Source organism: Pelobates fuscus, chromosome 9, assembly GCF_036172605.1.
Source record: "Pelobates fuscus isolate aPelFus1 chromosome 9, aPelFus1.pri, whole genome shotgun sequence".
NCBI lineage: Eukaryota > Metazoa > Chordata > Amphibia > Anura > Pelobatidae > Pelobates > Pelobates fuscus.
This window is the reverse complement of record NC_086325.1, coordinates 158,833,035-158,858,038: the sequence shown is the minus strand read 5'-3', so window position 1 is coordinate 158,858,038 and position 25,004 is coordinate 158,833,035. Positions and strand designations below refer to the sequence as shown.

At 39.9% G+C, this 25,004-nt stretch overlaps 1 protein-coding gene and 1 long non-coding RNA gene across 4 annotated transcripts in view; one reads left to right on the top strand and one right to left on the bottom strand.

Annotated features, from left to right (window-relative positions):
- Positions 1-509: 509 nt before the first annotated feature.
- The window catches only part of EGFL7 (EGF like domain multiple 7), a 32,542-nt gene continuing 8,047 nt past the window's right edge, over positions 510-25,004 (top strand). Inside the window, exons 1-9 of one of the 3 annotated variants that reach the window (XM_063432860.1) lie at positions 510-709; positions 2,748-2,804; positions 7,407-7,497; positions 13,660-13,841; positions 17,344-17,466; positions 18,168-18,280; positions 20,079-20,174; positions 21,269-21,448; positions 23,086-23,150. In XM_063432860.1, coding sequence (XP_063288930.1) covers positions 13,762-13,841; positions 17,344-17,466; positions 18,168-18,280; positions 20,079-20,174; positions 21,269-21,448; positions 23,086-23,150 — 657 coding nt within the window. In that variant the 5' untranslated portion in view covers positions 510-709; positions 2,748-2,804; positions 7,407-7,497; positions 13,660-13,761. Of the gene's footprint in view, positions 710-2,747; positions 2,805-7,406; positions 7,502-13,659; positions 13,842-17,343; positions 17,467-18,167; positions 18,281-20,078; positions 20,175-21,268; positions 21,449-23,085; positions 23,151-25,004 lie in introns of all 3 variants that reach the window. The other 2 variants (XM_063432861.1, XM_063432862.1) reach the window with 2 other exon arrangements.
- On the bottom strand, positions 6,536-7,864 carry LOC134573246 (uncharacterized). Its single transcript, XR_010085311.1, has 2 exons — positions 7,737-7,864; positions 6,536-7,016 (listed from the first exon to the last, which is right to left on the bottom strand). It is a non-coding gene; the product is annotated as an uncharacterized LOC134573246 (long non-coding RNA).

The window sequence follows — 25,004 nt, the reverse complement described above, 5'->3', positions numbered from 1 at the left end:
AGCCAGTTCTTTAGGCCGTTAGTCCAGATGCCTCTTAAAGTTATAGAATGATCTAAAGCCCAAGGGAAATCCAGACATGTTGGCACAGTATTACAGCGACGGCATGCATATATTACACAGGCATCACATTGAAAAGCGTAGCTTTGAATTTAGGGATAGGGTCAGCGAATTGATGATCGGACATGCCAGCTTATTCTGCTCTTTATTGATTACTTGTTTCTATTTCCTCTTTGACATCTAGCTCCTAACACAAACATGGAATTCTACGTCCTGGAAAGCTGATCCACTTCCCCCCCATCCATGGTGTTTTAGAAGTTCAGTGCTGACTGCACCTCATTAAACGCTGTCCTTGTGTGTTCAGCTTCAAGTGTTTGTACTACCCAAAGTCTTTATCAGCCCCAAACACACACAGGATATCCTCAGTTGGATTGTCCAACCCAATCCTGATTTATACAGGAAGAGTTGCATAAAAGCATCCCTTCTTTCATTTAAAGTAACACTGCCGAGGCTTTAGATCAGTGCCGGGATCGCACAAGACAAGGACAGAGCAAAGGGTACAAGAAGAAGGATTCTTGTCCTCACCTCTGCATTAAGACGATGGAGCAGCGGGCAACGCAGTCCAAGGGCTTGCAGTCCTCGACCAACAATAGGCCTTCACCATGGGACCAACTGGGCTGGCCATTCAAGACCTGCTCTCCGTCTCCAGCAGGTAATATTTTATTTATTTATTCAACATATACATAAATCGGCAATTGCTTAGTTGATATAGCAACATTATAGATTATGACCTTCCATGAACAACTGGAGATACCAGGCACATTTTTGCAGCTGAAGTTCCTGAAGATTTTAGGTGAAACGTTGAGCAAATTCTTTTGGATTTCCATAACGTTGGAACTTTTTCCTTCCCGTACAATGACTTGGCTTTATTTTAATTCTGTCTCACTATTAATTAATATCTAACTAAAAAGGCACCTGTTAAGTTAGGTGTCCACAAAATCCCAGGGACTGTGGCTCCTAAAAGTATCGATACTGGCGTCTGACTTTTGAAGAATTTTATTCAGAACTTCAGGAATTTATGTCAACCTTGGTTCTTTCTTATGAAAATGAATCTGGATATTAAATACATTAAATTCTATTGATATTTTTTGATTTTGTCAAATATATTTTTCGGAATTTAAGCTTTGTTTGATTTTGCCATATACTTTATGTCCTTATATATTGCAAGAAATTTGATAGGTAAAATTTTATATCGATCTGGCTATATAGCAAGAATCATTATTTATTTTTATATTTAATTAAATTAATGACAGTAACTGAGTGTATTATAAAAACCTGGAATTGTTAAGAAATGACAAGGGACGTGTACAATTTTTTTTGTTTTTTTTATAATGAACAAAGGGTAAGGAGGTATTTAACTTTCTGTTCACCACTCACCAGTAAAATACACACTATTTACCTGTTTGATTTTTTCATCAGCAATCCATGTATGTCTAGAATATATTGATGTACAATACCAAAATGTAACTGTGCGTGTGTGCTAAACAATGTATTTTTTTTGTGTATACTGGCACGGTATGACTAGTCCATGTTATTCTTCTAAATCAATTCCCCGTAATGCACACACCAATAAAACTATAGTTATAGTGCTTTTTCTAATTCAATCCATACAGCAGAGGGTGTGCATAGAATTCTGCCCAAAGTGGGGGTCTCCTATTTCGCCTGTTCTCAAACAAGGGTGTAGGCAATGGGAGTTCTTAACGGGCAGATAATAAAACCAGCTTTAGTGATGTCTTAGTCCCCACGAGGGTAATCAGATGGCAGTGAGGTGCACAAAGTAAAGTTAAATGTACTTTATTTGACTTTTTCAAACTATTAACTTGCTAGTGGAAAGCGACAGGTCATATTTGGTAAACCTTACTCTGTACTCTCCAATAGGGCTCAAAGAGTACCGGTTATGTCAGTGTATTCTGTGCATTGATGTATTCATTCTATATATTAAAATTCCTTTAACCCCTTCTTGAACGCAGTTAGGAAAATCCCCTTGTTACTGTGATAAAGCATGCTGAATGTAATAATTTTCCCAATCACTTTAAACTTAAAAAAACATTAAAAAAAAAAAACCAATAACCTCACATGCCATTGTTTAAACGCTTAAATATAAACCAAACCTCTGTGCCATCTGCGGTGATCATGCCATTGCTTGTGTCTCATTGGACACCCCAGTTGAAAGGCTGAGGAGAGAAATATATTTTTAAAAAGGGTGACAAAAAAACAAAACATTCCATTGCACCAGAAATGATCACGTTTTTTTTTTAATGATACATACTGCCCATGATCTCTCCGGTGCTGAACCCAAGCCTACATGCCACAGATATGATTGTTACACTTTGAGTGGCATTGAGGTGAGTGTGATATTGGGTTGGCATATTGTCTATGTATCACGTCGATGGGTACTGCATGAAAAGTGTTGCCTTGCAGTATAAAGAATGTACATACTGTAACATTCCTTACTGGTTAATTTAAGGATTTATTTTCTGGAGTATTATACCATGGGTAAAAAAACAACAACTCTTCATCGAACATTTAGAGGGCCATTCTCTCCAGAATTCAGGTCTGGTAGAGGTCTTGCATTGACGTCTCTCGTAAAAAATCAATTCAAAGAATTAAAATGAGTTTAACTATTTTCTAACATAGTATATCATATCCATATTATCACAATTAACCCTTCTCTTTTCTTCCACATCTAGTTACGTGATGAACAAATATTTTGAGAAGACACTGCATCAATTCCTGCTAGAATGAAGGTAAGTTGAGTTTTGTGGGGTTATTTATACATTGGCAATGTGAGTGTAAATGAATAGGTGAAGGCACAGGTTATCCCATGCAACTGGGGGGTAAAGGGTGGGGGGTTGGGAAGCACTGAGAATTTTTGGAGGAATATAGGATCTATTAATTTTAACCTACTAAATCTTTTAAAGCAAGATAGAATTGTTTTATTTCGACAAATTATTATTGCCATTTATATAGCTCCAACATTGCAGCAGCGCTGTACAAGTTTACAATTGGGATATAAAAAAAAAAACCCCAGTAAATAATGTATACACTTATTATTTATTGATTAATAAACACATGCACTTGAGAATCACTTTGAGTTTTCTTGCTGCGGTATTTTTAATACACTCCACATGTTCTGGGATTCTTATAAGGAGAGACATTGGTGTAGGAAGTAAGCTGGCAAGGCATCATGGGAGTTGTAGTTTTACACACACAGCTGGGGGTTTACATTTTGCCAATCCCAGATCCATAGTACGGTGCCAGGTGGCTTTAGTCCGCGCAGGGTTAATTTGCCCTTTGATGTTGGTACTTTGTAATCATAATGATGTGTGTCAATTTTTGTTTTCTCTCTTTGGTATTTTACTCAGACAGCTGCACTTCAAATGTCTGGGGGATTAAATGGGGTCTGCAAATGTTCAGTCTAAAGTGGGACCCCTTTAAAAGATTGCTTAGCAATTCAGCCGTAATTAGTGAAGGCAATTCCAAACCATTATACATTTAACTCCTTACAGGGAAACCGTCACTGCCCCTGAAAATACACTATTAAATAAAATCGAATTAAATATTAAACATAATGGCATCCCAATTCAGTAGTCTTGGCACAGCCAAGGCACACAATGCAAATTAATAGAAGAACTGGAAACTGGTTTAATATCTCCTCTTCTCTGTTTGCTCTATCTACCCCAGGGATAGGCAACCTTCGGCACTCCAGATGTTGTGGACTACACCCCCCATAATGCTCTTACACCCATAATGCTGGCAAAGCATTATGGGAGGTGTAGTCCAAAACATCTGGAGTGCCGAAGGTTGCCTATGTCTGATCTACCCTGACAGCCAGGTGCAAAGGACAGAGTTTATGACAATGATTGACAGGGAGCTCAGACGGAGGCGCCCGTGTCTTGTGCCATGACTTTGGGCAAGGTTAGCAGAGGGCACAGCTCCATCATGTTTTTCTGGATTTTTATGATGGACAGTTCATACAAAGTACTGCCCTACCTGTGTGTAGAAATGACATATTACAGGAGAAAAGAATAATTAAATGACAAAACAATTCCAACATAAATGTGCTTCCTTCTTGTGGCATGCTGAATGGGGAGCACTTTTCATGTCCTGCACATCAGCAAGTGAAACGTGTCCACAAAACATTACATTTGGCGACCCAAGTCACAATTGACTTGTGTCTTCAAATATCCTACTCGACCCCTGGACATTGACACCAAGCCTCTGGCTTAATTACTTTGGCAGGATGAAATGCTGTAAATGCCCTTTAGATACGTCCAATGATGACTCTCCCATGTCTATTACATACACAACTAAAAGTAGAATTATTTCACATGACGGTTTACAGCCCCCTTGAAACATTACAAAGACAGTCAGCTCAATTCCCAAGAGGATCTGCAGCAGCTGTAGTTTTGAAGGAGCTGTCAACTAGAAGATTAATATTTTTTCACATGTACCCCCACACCCTTTTTTTAAATGCAGCCTGGGTTAAAGTTCCAAAAGTTGAGTGATCAGCACAAAAATTCCATTGGTTTCCACTTCTAGAACTTTGCCCCAGAACTGCTTTTTATCCATAACCTCTTTTGAACCAGAAAAAAATAACCCGAGTTTGCACTGTTACGGCTATCGTATAATCTAGAAATCTGCTGGGTGAACCCAGGGACATCCATTAATTATTCTGTCTGCTCGTCATATGAAATGTTTCTGGCCTCAGTGGAAACCCAGCCAAAAAAAGATATCACTCGTAATTATAACTCAGCAGCAACAGTGTGTTTTGGAATCTCCCCTAGTTGTACCTTGCAGGTAGTGATGCCTTCTAGTGCTTGGGAGGGGGAGTTCAAATACCAGATCTCCAAATCTTAACTGACTTCAAATCCCATAAACCTCCGCCGGTCAAAATCACAGTGTGTGGCTGGCAAGGATTCATATAATACACAGAAATGTCCCTTTAGATTGTAAGCTCTTTTGCGCAAAGCCCGCTCCACCTTCTGTTCCTGTAAGTCCAACTTGCCTTGTCGCAATTATTTGCGTGTTATTACTATTGTACTGCGCTGCTGAATATGGCAGACCTTAATAAATAATATTAATAATAATGACCCCACGATATACATACGTAATAACAACAGAATAAAACTCATGTATTCCACTTTTTTAATACTGTTGGGTAATGCTGGAAATGTGCTCTCCTGCAGTACAAAGCAATTATTTGCCACAGGAAATAATAAAAATCAGTTTATTACTCACGTAGGCCTCCTGAATAAACCGCCTTGATTAGTTAAAAAGCTTCTCTCCTGCAGCATATGAATGCTACATACTGCACAGCAGAACTTTTCATACATTGCCCAACAGCAGCCATACGTGATATTTGTCGACATTAATTGCTCTAACACAGTAAGCTAATGGGTTGGAGATGCTGAAATAAAGGTATACTGTATACGGTATACCCCCGTCTTGCAATATACTTCTTAAGTAAGAAGTGATCTTCTGAGGTTCGCAAAAGGAGATGTCATTTTTTGAGTTTAGTGAGAACCATGAAAAATGAAGACACTGGGATTTTAATACATGGCTCGCAGTGTGAGTAGATTTTAAATCATATAAAATAGCAGGAACTTGTGTAAAATGTGACCATAAATGCAAAACAGACTGATTGTTATTAAAATATATATTTATATACCGAGCTGGGCCCCAGGGTCACGCAAATGTGCTTTTAATGATAGAATGGCATCTTAATGTACTTGGACCGTAGTAAGTTAAACTATTTAAACAGAAATACATTATAACAGGGGGAGGTCGAGTTAACCCCTCGTGTGCTATAGGGGTGAGCCATGTATGGCACTATTATTATTATTTTATTATTTATATAGCGCCATCAGATTCCGTAGCGCTGTACAATGGGACTACGAGGTCAATTTACTAACACCGAATTGGAATGAATTGTAAACTGGTTCACAAATATTTGGGCTAAAAAATATCCAGGATTGGAATAGAGCAGAGTTGGAGAATTTTTCTAGATCAGATTTTATTGCCTAAAAGTCAGTAAGTCCGTTTTCAATTTATTACAATTTGGCATTTAGTTAATACGATACAAAATAACTGCTATATTGGTGTATGAGCAAAGCAATTTGGCTGTGTAGTGAATAAACCCCTTTGTATCAATACAGGAATCCCTTCAAACTGCAACTAATCCACTTTATTCTGCAAAATATTGATTGACAGCTCAGTTTCTCCAAGATGTTCTACAGCAGGAGCATCTTTGACACCAAATTCTAGTGAATTGAAAACAGAATTGCAAATGTAGGCGAAAAATAGCCAAGCTTTGACTACTGACGCGTCATAGACGGAATCTGTTGGCGCTATATAAATGGCGATAATAATAATAATAGACGCTTCCTATACCAGTTGTTTTAGCTCAGTTTTGCAATTGGGTTTACAACGCACTAGTTTTCGGTCTTTAGTTAATAAGCCCCACTGTGAAAAAATGCACTGTTGCAGACCGAAACATTTTATTGCATCATCTTAGACGTAAGTTGTCTTATTATTACTAACACATCGATTAAACACAAAGCAGATTTAATAATTGTATTTATATGGCACCAACAAATTCCGTAGCGCTGTACAATTATATTGATCTTATGGGAAATTGTCCTACAAGTCTTCTTCCTACAATGACGTTGAGCCGACCTGCCTCCAATAGCTTCCAAAAATCTGTATTCTTTGATCCTTAAAGGGAAATGCTCCTTACTGCCCGACGCATTTCACAGGTCAGGGACATTTCAGTGTGGTAAAAGGAATCGTCTTTATTAAATGCTGGAACTCACAATGAGAAATGACATTTATTTGCAGTCTGACCCAAGACGAGCTCTGGGATATCTGGTGTCCATTTCCCAAACAGTTATCCATTAGCCTGTCCTTGACTTTGTAAGAAGCGGTGTTATCTGAAATCATTTAGGAAGGGGTAATGCCTTTTAAGAAGAAAAAGCCAGACAGATAAGTTGGAACAGATACATTGCTTCAAAAATTCACATCACCCTTCCAAGGGATTGGCTGAGACTGGGTTTGAGTCAGGTGAAATCCCATTCAGAGGGTTTCATGCAAATTTGAGCACAGTATCCAATGGGGAAAAGGGAGGGGGCTTTCCTACAGGCATGTAGGGGGGGAGGGGACCCCCTTGATCTCCCTGTCACTTTGCAGAGTAGAGATCAATGTATATCTATAGATACATTTTTTTTAAAGCTTTATGGGCAGAGAGCAATAAGCTCAGTCAGTCTGCAAGGTATTTAGCATCTGCAAAGGGGACTGCTTATTGATTTTAAACACACAGAAGAATGCATAGGAATCATTTATTTTAACAGAGAAAAAGTTTTGAGTCAGAAGTCAGAAGAAAAAAAAAGCAAGTTCCATCATACATTGCATAAGAGGAACCCCTGCCTTTGGAAAAAACAAGTGAGTAAACAAATGTTTAACTAATCACAGACTGAGGGCTGCATGCATTCATCTTTAACCCTCAAAGTGCCAGAAGGAGGTGCAGATTCCCCCTGTTTCCTTTGTCTTACCTTCCCCACACACACACACACACTTTCACTGATTTGAACCCCCTATTCATTATCTAGCTGATTTCACTGTATTTAATATCTCTCCCAGAGTACAGCAATCTGTGCCGGCACTGGAAGGGTTAAACCTACCTCTCTGCAGTGAGTAGAGGGGATCCTTGCTGGGGTGTTGCAAGTATTGGAAAGAATTGTATCCAAGACGCAGAAAGATGCCTTGAGGTTCTGGGGATCTCTGGGGGGCTGCTGCACTCAGATCCTGATTTGTAAGTTGATCAGGATTGGAGATTCAGCCCCCCTCTATGCCCCCCACCATGCAAATGGAGTGATTTCAAATGTTCTCCTATAAAAAAAAAAAGCTACTATTTGCATAGATCGCCACCTAGTGGGGCTCACGAACACTACAAGGCTTGTTTATTAATAGGGATGTTTGTGAACTTACTATGGAATTGCAACATTTGGGACAAAATACAAAATTAGCAAAACATATCTCCAAGTGATTTTGGTTTTCTAGTGCAGTTATTTTGCCCTAAATGTGACCATGTGTTATTAATATACTGTATAAATTCAGAAGAAATACATATTATATGCTCATAGTCTGACTTTCTAATTCACACATCCAGATATATATATTCAGTTTATTATTCAGTTTGTTACACATTGATAAATGACTGTGTATATTTATTGGTGCATATTAAATGTACATGTGTGAGAATGTGGCTCTTAATGTGTTTTTTTCATTTGTTTAATATAAGTACTAGTTTGATTTTTTCTTTTTTTTTTTAAATATTATTCCGCAGTGCATGAGTTACGCATCTGCAGCTAGAGGATTCTCTGGCCCCTAGTTACATTAGATAAGATACTGCAATCTTTCATGACATTTGGGATCTTTTTAACTGTGTGCCATTTAATCACTTAAAGTTAATGTTTATTGCCCTGGGTAATGCCAGATCCAGATATATATCTAGATTCATTGGCACCAGGGCAGAGTCTGTTGGCAACCCCCCAAAATTGGGAACATTTCATTTATGACCACCATTTTTGTGTGTATTCCCAGTGTGTGTCCAAACTGACCCCACTTGTCTATCTCTCATTTTTTCTTTACAACCACTCTGTGTGCATACCTCCCAAGTGTCCCTATGTAGGAAGGACAGCCCCTATTTTGGGCCCAAACCCCTCTGTCCCTCTTTTCTATTCTAATGTCCCTCTTTTCTAGGAGCTCCATATTGTTGGTGTGTCTGAGTGTATCATAGACCTCCACAGCAATAATACTCCCAGTAATGTGTCTGAGCGTATAACAGAGCTCCACAGCAATAATACTCCCAGTAATGTGTCTGAGCGTATAACAGTATCTGTATGTGTGTCAGTGATTGTATCTGTTTGTCTATGTATCTGCATGTGTATCAGCGTGTCTGTGTAACTGTATATCTGTCAGTATATGTATCAAAAACTGACACACATGCAGATATTGACACACATACAGATGTACAGACACACTGATACGCTTGCAGATTCACAGACATACACACAGACACATACAGATACACAGACATACAGATACACACACAGATACACATTACACACACAGATACACATTACACACACAGTACACACAAACTACACACATACAGGCACACACACTACACATACACAGATACACACACAAACACACACACACACACAATACACACACTACACATACACAGAGACACACATAAAAACACACACTACAAACATTACACACATACAAACACACAGATACCCGCACTACATACAGATACACACACCACACACAGATACACACACTACACACAAACAGATACACACAGTACCTATGTCAAATTCACTTTGAATTCTGGACGAATCACACTACTAATGTATAACCCCGTCTATTACTGCCTTGCTGTTTAGTTAATAAACCCAGACTATAAAGCCATAGAACACTGAATTACAACAAGATACAATGTCGCCCTCCAGGCTCTGCACAAAAATGTACACAGGTCAATGACTAGCACAGGACTTTGAGAAATTCTTCATACAAGACGGCGTTTGTCTGATTCCAGATGGCCGTGTTTATTTTCATTCTCTGCTAGGTATGGAGGGTCCAAGATCCGTGATGTCAGTCTGTTATCATATTTAATAACACACGTTTCAATAGTGCAATGCGAGCAATTATTTTCTCCTAAGTAAACCGTCGTGTGAAATGGCTAACACAGAGGTGTCAGGTTCCCTTTGGATCTTGGGATTTTAATTGGCCTGTTATGTTGAACAGATGCCAAAAACAACCCTTTGCGAACCCTTTTAACCTTTAATTAACCCTTCAAATGCATCGCAACATGCAAACTCAAAAAGTAAGACCTGACTTTCGTTGTGGTCTTTGTTATTTTTTTAATCAACAGTTTGGATCTATTAAAAGTCTAATCAAGCAACAAATTAATTAATGGATAACAGAGACTGTCCCACTGAGCTGTCATTCTTTAATTTTCATCCCGCAAAATAACAAACAGTACTGCAGGCAGCAATTTTCATTTGCTGGTAACAAAAAACCGTGCTATAGAGGCGCTCAAACAATGGTAAAATGAAGAATCTAATTTGACTAAGCAGCTCAACACACGTGAAGGTACCTCCAAACCTTAACACAATAACATGCAGAATAATGGGGTGATGAGAGTAGAAAGGTCACAACAAACAGGACCCAGTGGAGCGCTAAAGATTATATCAACTCACCCTTTTATAAAGGGATGTAAATGTAGAAAAATCTAGAGGGAATAAGATATAATGGAAATAATGGTGTAGTATATCTGGACTGTGTGGGTAAGGAGAGCAGAGTTATATGATAACAAACTCACATGGTACAGAGCCTGAAAGGGATAGGCTCAAATCATAAGCGCAGGGGTATTATAAAGCAAATACCAGGCTTCTTCAATAGCTGTATGTCAATCCTCAGAGAAAGGGAGAAAGAAGGACAATGGACCAAAGTCCTAGTGTATTATCCTCAATACAAAACTGGATCTGAACAAATACAGAAACTTGCTCACCTTTAAAGGAGCCAATCCGAACTGGGCTCTCAGTTAAATGGACAATGTGCCTTTAAGAGGGCACTGCTCTTCTTGTTAGCAGGAAAAGTGGATGCAGGTCAAGCTTTTTATTTGATTTTTATGTAAGTGTTTTACAATAAATTTATTTTTTATTGAGTCCTTGACCTGCATCCACTTTTCCTGCTAACAAGAAGAGCAGTGCCCTCTTAAAGGCACATTGTCCATTTAACTGAGAGCCCAGTTCGGATTGGCTCCTTTAAAGGTGAGCAAGTTTCTGTATTTGTTCAGATCCAGTTTTGTATTGAGGATAATACACTAGGACTTTGGTCCATTGTCCTTCTTTCTCCCTTTCTCTGAGGATTGACATACAGCTATTGAAGAAGCCTGGTATTTGCTTTATAATACCCCTGCGCTTATGATTTGAGCCTATCCCTTTCAGGCTCTGTACCATGTGAGTTTGTTATCATATAACTCTGCTCTCCTTACCCACACAGTCCAGATATACTACACCATTATTTCCATTATATCTTATTCCCTCTAGATTTTTCTACATTTACATCCCTTTATAAAAGGGTGAGTTGATATAATTATCATTTGCTGTCCAACAGCATAGTGAATTTATAGCTTAAAACAATGGCCAGTTTGGCAAGATATTATCTAATTCATGGGACCATCTCAAATATGAATCATGGATTGAATTATACACAAGTTCAGTAATGTTGCTTAAATGTTCTCCTTTTTAAATAATTTTTTTTTACAAAAGTGTAAGTGTGTGTTAGTGTTACATAATGATAAATTAGTGTTCTAGATTTACACTCCTCTAGGGGTCCCACCGCTAAGAAATTAGCTGTATTATGTAGCTTTTTAATTACAGTGAATGCAAGGCACATCCTGGCATCTGATGTAAATTAATCTTCTTCCCATGATTCAGTGCATGTGACAAATTTTTAAGAATACAGTCTCCAAATACACATGAATATAAGACATCTTGTGAATAGGTGATCCCAATCATCTCTAAGTAAATCTGAGGTAAATGTGTCTTACAAGCCTTACAAGCATTAGAAAAACGTTCTAGCAGTTGGAGAGCTCCCACTTGCCTAACCCAACCCACAAATGGTTTTACCACCTGTATAGATAGAGAGGTACGTCAGGTCTGGTTACGAAATCTTCAGATATTCCAACTTGCAGAACTATTTATCAAAGTGAAAATTCAACGCGAATTTCAAATTTAAGGTAATAATATCCAAAAGGGAAGAAATGGAACGCTTCTGCCAGCTTTCGTTAGAAATCCACTTTGAATCCTCACTTTTCTTAAATAATGCTATCTGTCACAGTTAGAGATGGTTCGCACATTCTCAGAGCTATCGGGGCTATGTACTAAACTGGGACTTGCCAGAATTTCCAAGTGAATATCAAATGTTAAGCCAAAATAGCCAACTTTGGGTATATTGGCCTAACATTTGAAATTCACTTTTAACCCCTTAAGGACACATGACATGTGTGACATGTCATGATTCCCTTTTATTCCGGAGGTTTGGTCCTTAAGGGGTTAAAATGCACACAGTAGTAAATAAACCTACCGTACCAAAACAAAGCGTGTTCATTATCATCATTTAAAAAAATTCTGCCAAAACCCTGATGAATGGGGTTCGGAATCCATGTTTAATGCATAACCCTATTTATAAACAGAATATCTCTAATGGCAATTGAATCCTATTTAAACTGGGATTTAATGATCTCTTTTTTTTTTCTGAGAGCTTAGAACCTAAACATCATTGTGCTTGTGCCCTGAATTAGCTCCCTTTCATTATCTGTTATATGAGCCATAAAATGAAGTCTTTCCTCGAATGCCACAGATAATCCTGCTAATCTCTAGACTATTCCACGAAGGTCAATTTTAATGGCCTTTTCTTTTTTACTTCTGCCTGTTCTCGTAGAAGTTCATTTTGAAGGTAATTCATCGCTACGCATGGGCCCCTAAGCCTTCATTTTAGAATGTTTGCTTTCTTTTATGGTTAAAAATGCATGAACTGCATCTATACATGCGAAAAGAAGACACGGCAGGGCCTTTTGTCCTCATATTAGGGAGATTTTTCACTAAATAGTGGAATTTGCTGGCTTGCGAATTGGCTTTTAAAAGTAAGGCCAAAATAGAGTTAGAAAAAAAATATCCAGGTTTTTTTAAATCAGATAATTTTTTCATATTGGCTATTTTCGTCTCTCTCGTGTTAACTTACTGTTTAGTAAGTATACCCCCTGTTAATTCAAATAGTACCTTGTATTTTCATGTTTGTATGTTTTTACTTTCCCACAATGCAATGCTACGCCAGTTTGTTGTTCTGTATTGCGACCATTTTATATCACTCCCATTCTGATAACGAGTCCAGTTATTGGAGATGCGTAAATGCATTGCAAATTTCTGGCAATTTTTCTGTATATACAGAGCAATTTTGGGGAACGTGTCCTAGAAGTTAAACAATTCGCAGGAACATTTCAGCAGTTTCCATGGTGACTGCTCCACTTTTATAAATTTGCCCCACAACTGCTCCTTGTAAAGGAACTAGCATTTCTCTTCATTTTCTCACCTCAAAAAACACTTAACAAGTGCTTAGTAAGGTGCGAAGTGCAGTAGAGGTAGGTATAGAACAGGGGTAGGCAACCTTCGGCTCTCCAGATGTTGTGGACTACATCCCCCATAATGCTCTTACACACATAATGCTGGCAAGGCATCATGGGAGGTGTAGTCCAAAACATCTGGAGAGCCGAAGGTTGCCTATCCCTGGTATAGAACATACTTACCTTACGATAAACGCTTAAACTAAATTCTATTCTTTAGCGCAGTGATATATGTTGTTGCTTTGTGTGTAACCATTTGATACTTTTTTTTTACATTATTTTATTTACCTCACAGTGCTAATATAAAGCAGAATAAAGTGATACCTCTGGGGTCTATAAAGAAACAACATGTAACAAGGGTAAATTTGAATTTAACTAACTGGCTTTTGTGCTTGGTGTTTCAGGGTATTCCGCACAAGTTTTTGATATAGCAGCGAGACGGGGAGAGGGCAGCGAATTCGCTTGCAGACAATAATTCCCAGCAGGAACCCCAAGGCTAAGAGAGAATGTGGGGAGTCAGCTGTTTGCTGGCGGGATGCCTCGTGGTCCTTGGAGTCGCCAGCACAGATCATTTCTATCACTCAGGGTAAGCCTGCTCTTTGTTTACGTAACACTCGCTCAGATCCCACCGATAGACCTTAATGAACTCATTAAACAACAGCCGGTCTGCAGAACAAAACACAGGGGCAAGTTCGCTTATTCCATCCCTCTTACAGACTTTATTTCCTTTTGTTTGAGAGCTGACTTTTAATTTACCGGATCAGGAGTTCTGGTAAATTGATATACAGATTGCAATATTTAGACTGAAATAGCTGACGAGTTTCCCAAAGCCTATTTCAGTTTTCAATTTCCAGACCCCAAACAAGATCAACATATCTTATACACACCTCCCAACCCTCTCTATTTAGGAGAGACAGTCCCTCTTTTGGGCAAAATCCCTCCCTCTGCCCCTCTTTTCTAGCAGCTCTGTATTGTTGGTGTGTCTGAGTGTATAACAGAGAGCTCCACAGCAATAATACTCCCAGTAATGTGTCTGAGTGTATAACAGAGCTCCACAGCATTAATACTCCCAGTAATGTGTCTGAGTGCATAGCAGAGCTCCACGGCAATAATACTCCCAGTAATGTGTCTGAGTGTATAACAGAGCTCCACAGCAATAATACTCCTAGTAATGTGTCTAAGTGTATAACAGAGCTCCACAGCAATATACTCCCAGTATGTGTCTAAGTGTATAACAGAGCCCCACAGCAATCATACACCCAGTAATGTGTCTGAGCGTATAACAGAGCTCCACAGCAATAATACTCCCAGTATGTGTCTGAGTGTATAACAGAGCCCCACAGCAATCATACACCCAGTAATGTGTCTGAGCGTATAACAGAGCTCCACAGCAATAATACTCCCAGTAATGTGTCTGAGTGTATAACAGAGCCCCACAGCAATCATACTCCCAGTAATGTGTCTGAGTGTATAACAGAGCTCCACAGCAATAATACTCCCAGTATGTGTCTGGGTGTGTAACAGAGCTCCACAGCAATAATACTCCCAGTAATGTGTCTGAGTGTATAACAGAGCTCCACAGCAATAATACTCCCAGTTATGTGTCTGAGTGTATAACAGAGCTCCACAGCAATAATACTCCCAGTAATGTGTGTGAGTGTATAACAGAGCCCCACAGCAATAATACTCCCAGTAATGTGTCTGAGTGTATAACAGAGCTCCACAGCAATAATACTCCCATTAATGTGTGTGAGTGTATAACAGAGCTCCACAGCAATAATACTCCCAGTATTGTGTCTGATCGTATAACAGAGCTCCCCAGCAATAACACTCCCAGTAATGTGTCTGAGTGTATAACAGAGCTCCACAGCAATAATACTCCCAGTATTCTGTCTGAGTGTATAACAGAGCTCCACAACTTCTGGAATAAAAGGGAATCATGACATGTCACACATGTCATGTGTCTTTAAGGGGTTAATGGGGATACGTGTTAACGTAAGTAAATAAAGTGGACATTTACCATTCTAAACCTAAATAGAACACAAAAATAAAATTTTTGAAACCAAAGAGAAAAAATATGAAGCAGTAAACAAAACGTTAACCTTTTCGTTTGACCTCTGATTACTGTCTTGGTACTAACCGGTTAATTTTTACAGAGGGATTTTTTTTCCCCATAATTAAAACTACTTAATGAACGCAATTACCACTGATGGCGACTAATTTCCGATGTACGCTTATCGGACAATATTTATTTGCCTTGATGGATACTTGAGTGGAAAGAGTTTACAAAGCGACGTTATAATTACATCAAATTTGTGCTGATTACACGTGTGTTAATTAACGGCAGTGTAACGCGCACTAAGGGAAGAATAACTATCGAAGTAATCATCTCAGCGTGTTAATGGCTGGTCCAACGGCTAAGGGTTAAGTGCTACAACCTGTTAACGCCACATCTGTTCCGTTTTTACATTTTTTTTTATTTTTTTTGTTGTTCTGATTGGTCATCACACATTTTCTATCCGTAAAATGTCAGAAAATATTACCCGGCGTACGAAAAAAGAATGGCGATTGATTCAGATACCTTCACTCTGTGTAAATAAATACCGTATATTAATCGAGGCATGCATTCCTCTTTAAACGGTTACAGATGTAAAGGCTATTGAAGTAGAAACATATAGCTTTGTGTATGCATTTAGAAATGTGCATTATTTTAGATATATTGCCTTAATCCATCCAGTTCTCATAATTACGCTAGCTCATAAGATGACAATAAATCGAGCTTTACTACACGATTTGCAAGAAACTGAAGCCACCTATATTTTAAATTATTATACAGGCAGATGAACTGTTTTGTCGTCCGTGAGAACAATGTAAAGATTCAGATATGTCTTTCTATTAAGTCCTCGCCATCACTCCATAATATCGGTGGAGGGCCTAGTCTGTTAGAGCAGCCTGGCTAGATTTTGGCGTTGAACTGGAATCTGATACTGTCGTTTAACATTACACATTCAGGGTTTCAGCAGTAAGTCTTTGGGAAACGACAAGACAGACAGAGGTTTTTAAAAGGATTTTGATGGCCAACACGATTGGACACCACTCTAAATGAGAAACATACAATATGTCTGGAGACTTGTGTTTTTTTGCTCATATAGAAAGTCAGGTCAATGATGAGTTTCGACCTGTCTTCAGTTTGCGACTGTGTCTTTGTTTTAACTCCTTCACAATTGTCACTCCACAGACACACACAAACATGCAATTCTTATGGAGTTATATACAAATTATTACAAATAGACCTGATGCCTTCTCCCAGAACATTTTAGACTTGTCTATATATTCACGAGAAAGTTGTTCACTAAATTCTGAATTGAAATAAAATCCAAATGGAAAAATTCAAGCAAACATATCTGATTCCAAAAGGGATCTTTGTCTGTTTAAGCCTCCATTTTGCCATTTGGATTTTAATTTGCTACAATTTGGGTTTTAGTAAATACACCCTTCGATGAGAAAATATAGTGAGTTGGCAAACTTCCAAAATGTTATCCAAATAATGATAGAAAAAGACCCCTACTTTGAATGAGTTGAACATTATTTAATATCATAGCTATTTTGGTTTGCATTTTGGCAAGTTTGTTTAAATTTTGGCACGTTTGTTTTCAACTCCATGACATTCGGTGTTTAGTAAATATAGCCCAACACATATATAATCCAGAGTCTTGCACCTGTTAAAAAAAATTACAAAAATGCTTGCTGAAATATATGATACTGCAAACAGAAGAGACAGATGCAAATTAAAAGACATAACAAAAAAAGTTCAATACTACATTTAGGCCATAGGTGTTTTGACCCGCCAGCTGTTGTTTTGCTACATTTCCCAGAATCCTCTCTTTTAGACAACAACAACAAAAGTAGTTAATTAGTGGATGGACAAATGAGATTGTTTGTAGACTATTTTGTATGTTTTGTCGACTAACGTGAGGTTTTTGGATTTGAGTATTTTTGTGTTTTTCTTCTCTGAGGGATTTAATGAACAATCAATATTCTGAAGCTGTTAGTCTATTATTTTAATAATGCATTCTTCTCATTTTAAGTCGCAGGATTTGCTCGTCCAATGCTCGGCCTGAGACAGTGTCAGTGACGCAATCGTTTGTTCAGCCCGTGTATAAGCCACTAATGGTCATGTGCGAAGGACAAAAGGTCTGCAGTACGTACAGGTTTGTTTGTTTTTTTTATTTACCCACAATTTGCATCACACACTGTAAATGGCAGGACAGGGTCTGAAATTGTGACTGTCTCACTGGATTTGGGAATTTTGGCAACTATGAGATAACAATATCCCTGATTTATCAAACTTCTTAAACCCTTAAGGACACACGACGGAAATTTTCCGTCATGCCGGGCCTTCTGCTTCTGAAGCTGTGTCTTTAAGGGGTTAAAGTAGATGGTTTATAAATTTACATGTAAATATCATATGAAACTGGATTTGTACAGTGACTTGCAAAGTGCTCTTATCTCCCACTTCATGTAATTCTTAAGGAAGATAAACTATCTCAGCTGCTCTTAAATAAAACAAATTTAATGTAGAACCAGATTGATGTTTCAAAATACTTGAAGGACAAATCCCTAAAACAGGCACTGCCTGGCTTGATTACCGCTGCTGCCGTATGCAGGCCATAAATACTCCCCCCACTCCCCCCCCGCAATCCCTCCTCCGAACAATATGTATGTCTCCCAACTCCCTGTATTAGAGAATCGTGGTTTTACGTCTGTCGTCTGTTCTCCTCGGCGCTGTAGCAGATTGTTGCGTTAATTATGTACGGCTCTGCCAAGGCATGCAGCACCTACGAGAGAAATCGTTTTTAAATGAGTTGTTATATTTATCTTGTTTCTATGTGTTTCTTTTTTTTCCCCCCAGAACAACGTATAAAGTTTCTTACAGACAAATGGCTAAAAAGACATCTTTTCCACTTTATTCTTGCTGTCCCGGTTGGAGGAGGTCTGAGGCCCACACCCACGGCTGCCAAAAAGGTACCAGCCGCAGGCTGAATTAAAAATAAAAAGAATAAAAAAACCATAACATATGTACTGTCCATGTATTGTGTGGGATTGACTTAAGGCAAAAATAACTGCATTAAAATATTTCTCCAATGCTATTTTGGCCTAAATGTACAATTTCCCTGTTAATTCTCGACAGTCCACAAAACAAACTCGTTTTCCTGACACTAGAGCACCCTTAGGACTCCCCCACCCTCAGGGTCCCCCTCCCTTGGCGCTGAAGGGGTTAAAACCTTAATGCAACTTCGGGCTCCCTCAGCGCTGGTGACCTCTCGTCCCCCGCCGACGTCAGCTCCCGAGTGGAGCGAAATGCGCATGCGAGGCAAGAACCGCACGCGCATTCAAACAGTCCATAGGAAAGACTTTCTCAATGCTTTGCTATGGACGTTCTGCACGCTGGATGCGAATTTTGCATCCAGCATTGCAGAAGCGCCTCTAGCGGCTGTCAAGAAGAGAGCCACTAGAGGCTGGATTACCCTGCAATTAACCCTATGCTTACATCTGAAGGGTTAAAACCTGAGGGACCTGGCACCCAGACCACTTCATTGAGCTGAAGTAGTCTGGGTGACTATAGTGTCCCTTTAAACTATAGTCCAGTTGGAGTTTGAATTTGAATGTGCCCCTATCACATTTTCTGATTGCAGACTCTTGTAATTGAGTGTTTACTCGAGCGTTGAAGGTCCGTGTTCTCAGTGGTGATGGCACATTTATTCCACCAGTAGACTGACTGGACAAGGCTTTGATGTTTATGTAGAACAGCAGTGGATGATTATAGAGTGGAAATGGTCATAAAACCACCATCCTGTACCTTAGCTACTATTTTCCTTAGTTGTTAACCCCTTAAGGACACATGCCGCAAATATTCTGTCATGATTCCCTTTTATGCCAGAAGTTGTGTCCTTAAGGCGTTTAAGAAGGTGAAGGTGCCACCAGGTTTCTCAGAACTACACAGTCAGAGAGAGGAAGTCATGTCAGGTTAATTACAGAGTAGATAAAATAAAATACAGACTGGTTTACGTTGTTACTCTTGGCGTTCAGCTGTTACGGCTGCGGGATCCTTATTATTTTCATGGACACCCGATCAGTTATACATCGTAATGGGCAGAAGGAAATCAGGTCATCGTTCATGGAAGAGGGAGCCTCCAGCATAAAGCTACATACTGCTGGGCCGCACTATTCATATCATGTCTATAATCTTAAAGATGCTATAGGTTTCCAGGAAAATATGGCAGATCTGGTAACCCTAGGTCCCATATTTCCTCTTGTATTGTTAGTATCAATGTATCTAATAAAGTATCGTCCTGTCTGTAACGATGGGAGTTGGCTAATTAGTAATGTATACATCTCTCTAAGAGTTCATCGTGGCAGGAGGACCTTTACTTTGCGTCAAACTGCTCAAAAACAGTGGGGATGGTACCAGGAGCCGGCAAGTGCCATAACCAGGGGTTGCGCCACTATCGGCTGCAGTGGTTCTGGTACTTGAAGTGCCCTGTTGAGGCTTTCCTGTAAACTCAATTCATGCAGGCCAGCTGTAGCACTATTTCAGCTACCGAATAGAACATTCAGTAAATAGTGAATTTATAGACAAAATGCTAGACGATTCTGCTCCTGCTCCCGTCCAATTCTCCCTTCATTTGCTGTTTTATTTTGGATCATACACTCCAAGTGCGAGTCCTCGTGGTTCCTCTTTATTCGGAGTGGTTGTTTGTGTGATATTACTCTTTAGCCGACTACTAATTTTTTTTTTTTAAAAATTCACTTTTATTTTCAGTGTCGTGCCAGTCACCATGTCTGAATGGAGGGAAATGTTCTGGGTTTGATCAGTGCCAGTGCCCCGCTGGTTGGACTGGGAGATTCTGCCAGACAGGTACGCTTTGCCATCTTTACATGTAGCGTGTGAGTGCGCATTTTGTGTTCAATGTTGTAACATATTGACCGATCTCAGTCCATGTGACTGCCTGAGGTATAGCTTTTATACAGTGATGACATCATGGATATTCAGACCTGCTCAGCGTGGCATGTGTGTGCCTGAGTGTATGTTTAATTCGTGATCAGAGTCTTACATCAATCATAACGAGACACTATAGTCACCAAAACAACTTTAGCTTAATGAAGCAGTTTTGATGTATAGTGTCACTGCTCGATTTTCTTCCATTTAGAAGTTAAATCGCTTTGTTTATGCAGCCCTAGTCACACCTCCCTGCATGTGACCTGCACAGCCTTCCTAAACACTTCCTGTAAAGAGAGATCTAATATTTACATTACATTATTGTAAATTGGGTTTGATTTACAATGTCTTATCCCTGGCTCTGTTTATAGCTTGCTAGTAAGTGCAGGAGACTCCTGTATGTCATTCAAGTTCAATTTACAGAGCAGGAGATAAAACCATTTAACCCCTTAAAGACACATGGCATGTGTGACATGTCATGATTCCCTTTTATTCCAGAAGTTTGGTCCTTAAGGGGTTAAATTAAGTTACATCTGATTGAAAATATAACCATTTTGTTTTCATGCAGGCTGTGTCAGTCACAGCCAGGGGAGGTGTGGCTAGGGCTACATAAACAGAAACAAAGTGATTTAACTTCTTAATGGCAGAGAATTGAGCAGTGAGACTTCAGAGGCGCGATCTATACACTCAAACTGCTTCATTAAGCTAAAGTTGTTTTGGTGACCATAGTGTCTCGTCACTATTATTGTTTTTATAGCACCAACATATTCTGTAGCACTGTATCATGGGAATTAAAGTAAATAAAATTAAATTTGAACATCTTGAGGGGAAAGCGATGTGTTTTGGCTGCAGTACGTCCCCAGCTTTGTTTTGTTGTATTAGTGCTCGGCGTACTTCAGTCTACTTGAGTTCTTGCAGTCGTCCTTAGTGATCAGTGGATCTCTGCGAACTTTGTTTTGGTATGGAGCCATGTCTAGTAAGTGGTGCTTATGCATTTTAAACCCTTTTTTCAGACGTTGACGAGTGCCGAGTTGGAAGCACTTTGTGTGCCCAGCAATGCATTAACACAGCTGGGAGCTTCCGCTGCCAGTGTCTGGACGGATTCACGCTCGCTGAGGACAGAAGGACTTGTCTCGAAGTGGAAATTCCAACACAGCCAGCACTCACTGTCCCACCAACAAAGAATGTAACAGGTAACTGCTGAGCTACTACACTAAGCCTAATAGTCTAGCTCCTCCTAGTGGTCATAAGGCAAACCTACTTTCACGTTACTACCATAGCAGTGTACTGCAGGCTTGGCCAAAAGTGATATCCCCAAATGTTGTAAAACTGCAACTACTATCATGCTTTGCCATTAAGATCCTATGTGCTCAATGCATGGGTTCTCATGCATGGCATCATGGGATGGCTGTGACCCAATGCTCATGCCTGCGAGATATCATGGGGAGAGGTGAAACCAAACAACTATTAGTTAATCTGATTAATGTGTTTCACACATTCTTACTGTAAGAAAATCTCCTTTCTTCAAGTCAAAACAGGTGACCTTTTGCCCTTTGTAGGGTCCTGTTAATAAACAGGTTACCAGAGAACCGTTCATTGGCTGCTTGTTAAAATGTAATTGCAAGCTCTTTGGTTGGAAAACATAAGCTTCTGAGCCTTTCAGACATTGTATCCAAATGTATGATACTGTAACAATGCACGTATTACAAATTCAGCCCTAGCCTGTCTATATACCAGTCTTAATACATGCTAAGCTTTAGAAAACGAGGACAGGATTTATGTATGCATAGAGAATCGGGTATAAAAATGACTTGAAGAAATTGTATCTGTCACCTCATCTTCAGCCCATCTGGTTAGGATTTAAAGCTGGCTCCATGCAATTTGTATTAAAAGTCGGAATATATCCCTCACGATGAAATATCGTTTTTTTCTACAAACCATTTGCATTTCAGATTTTTTTTAATCTCTCCAATCATAAGAATTTTTGCAATTTACATTTTTTTAATTTATTTTTTTAAATTTGTGATTAGATTTCAATGTCACAGTTTGCTAATAACAGAAAATAAGGAAATTAAAACTTCTCTCTTCTTATTTAACATTAACTTCTTGACCCCAACAGAGGTATCTTCACTTAATTGCATTTATACTATTCAGAAAGTGTCTTCCCGGATTGACGCGCCCCTGCGGAATGAAAGAACTCTCGTCATATGTTGGTGGCTGTTCATTATTACTTTTGGTACGCGCTGTGACACATCAAACTCGTACCGTGAGTAATAATGCGCAGACGCTAATTCTCCCATCGAAACGCGTCAGGGACGTTTGCACTAACAGGACTTTTATTTGGATTTGGATTTACATAAGCAGAGAGCTGGTTTTATTCTCTGGTAGAGTTTCAATGTTAATGTGAAATGCACACACTGCGCTAGAATTTATCACAGCGCATGAATCTCTATGGGTCTGTCATTTCAGGGATACTGCTAACGCGCCTCCAACACGGCTTTCACCAAACTCTGAATTGTAGCGAATTGAAATCCCAATAGCAAAATTAAGGCAAAAATAGTGGATTTAAAAAAATCTTCTTAGAGTCACAGCTCAACTAATTTAGTCTGTATTTGCAATTCTAAATTTCTTGATTCCCCATAATTCAGTGTTTTGTGAATCCTGCAATTGAAATGGAATCTTAACATTGCACTGTGTTGATGACGTACAAAGCTGATTTATCTCTTTAATGTATGTATTTCAAGATGATACAATGTACATATCCGGACGATAGTATGAGATTTGCCCAGATCTTACATCCCTTGCTAAATATTCTTCTCTTCTGACTCAGCTGTTTCAGATACTGTCAGAGAAGAAATGAAAGAACTCCAGAACAAGATCGAGGTTTTAGAACAGGTAAATCTAGAAATTGATTTTTTTTTAAAAGTCCCTCACTATGCCTGTCCTCCCAATACACAGCATTACTAACCTTAACTGCTTCCACTGGAAAGCTATTCATGGCATCTACTACTATTTCAATATCATAGTTAGCCTTTAATGCTTCCACTGCCATTTCTATAGCATTGTTAGCCTTTACTGTTTCCACTGGAAGGCTGCTCCAGGTATCTACTACCCTTTGTATAACACGGTTAGCCTTTACTGCTCCCACTGGAAAACTGTTCCAGGTATCTAATACCCTTTCTATATCACTGTTAGCCTTTACTGTTTCCACTGGAAGGCTATTCCAGGTATCTACTAACCTTTCTATATCACTGTTACTGCTTCCACTGGAAGGCTGTTGAAGGTATCCACTACCCTTTCTATATCATTGTTAGCCTTTATCGCTCCCACTGGAAGGCTGTTCCAGGTATCTACTACCCTTTCTTTATCATTGTTAGCCTTTACTGCTCCCACTGGAAGGCTGTTCCAGGTATCTACTACCTTTTCTATATCAGTGTTAGCCTTTACTGCTTCCACTGGAAGGCTATTCCAGGTATCTACTACCCTTTCTATATCACTGTTACTGCTCCCACTGGAAGGCTATTCCAGGTATCTACTACCCTTTCTATATCATTGTTACTGCTCCCACTGGAAGGCTATTCCTGGTATCTACTACCATTTCTATATCACTGTTAACCTTTACTGCTCCCACTGGAAGGCTGTTCTAGGTATCTACTACATTTTCTATATCATTGTTAGCCTTTACTGCTTCCACTGGAAGGCTATTCCAGGTATCTACTACCTTTTCTATATCATTGTTAGCCCTTACTGCTTCCACTGGAAGGCTATTCCAGGCAGTGGCGGATCCAGGGGGGGGGCAACGGGGCAATTGCCCCCCCCCGAGATTCTCCCCTGCCGGCTAGTGCAGGGCTGACATTGCCCAAGTGCCAGCCCTGCATTGTGCCTGCAGACCGGGGAGGGAGATCAGTGATCTCCCTCCCCGGTCTGCAGGCACATTACTGACAGCCGACCGGCAGGGGAGGGAGAGAGGACCCGGGAGCTGTTACCAGCAGCTCCTCCGGGTCCTCCTCTCGCGAGATTTGGAGCGTTGCCGCGGTTACCACGGCAACGCTCCAAATCTCGCGAGAGTGAACTCTAGCCCTGGAGCGCGGGCTAGAGTTCACTCCTACCACTGGGACCACCAGGGAATCCCCACTGGGACCACCAGGGAAAGAAATATGTCCCCCCTCCTCCCAGTAAAGGTAAGAAGGGAGGGGGGACATAAATTATATATTAATTTTAATTAAATGTTTAAAAAAAAAAAACACACACACATTAAAAAAAAAAAAAAGCCCCCCCCCCTATCCTTCTTCTACACACACATTGCCCCTGCCCCCCATACACACACACATACACACACATTGCCCCTGCCCCCCATACACACACACACACACACACATTGCCCCTGCCCCCCATACACACACACACACATTGCCCCTGCCCCCCATACACACACACACACACATTGCCCCTGCCCCCCATACACACACACACATTGCCCCTGCCCCCATACACACACACATTGCCCCTGCCCCCCACACACACATTACCCCTGCCCCCCATACACACACACACACATTGCCCCTGCCCCCCATACACACACACATTGTCCCTGCCCCCCATACACACACACATTGCCCCTGCCCCCCATACACGCACACATTGCCCCTGCCCCCGATATACACACACATTGCCCCTGCCCCCATACACACACATTGCCCCTGCCCCCATACACACACAGTGCCCCTGCCCCCCATACACACACACACA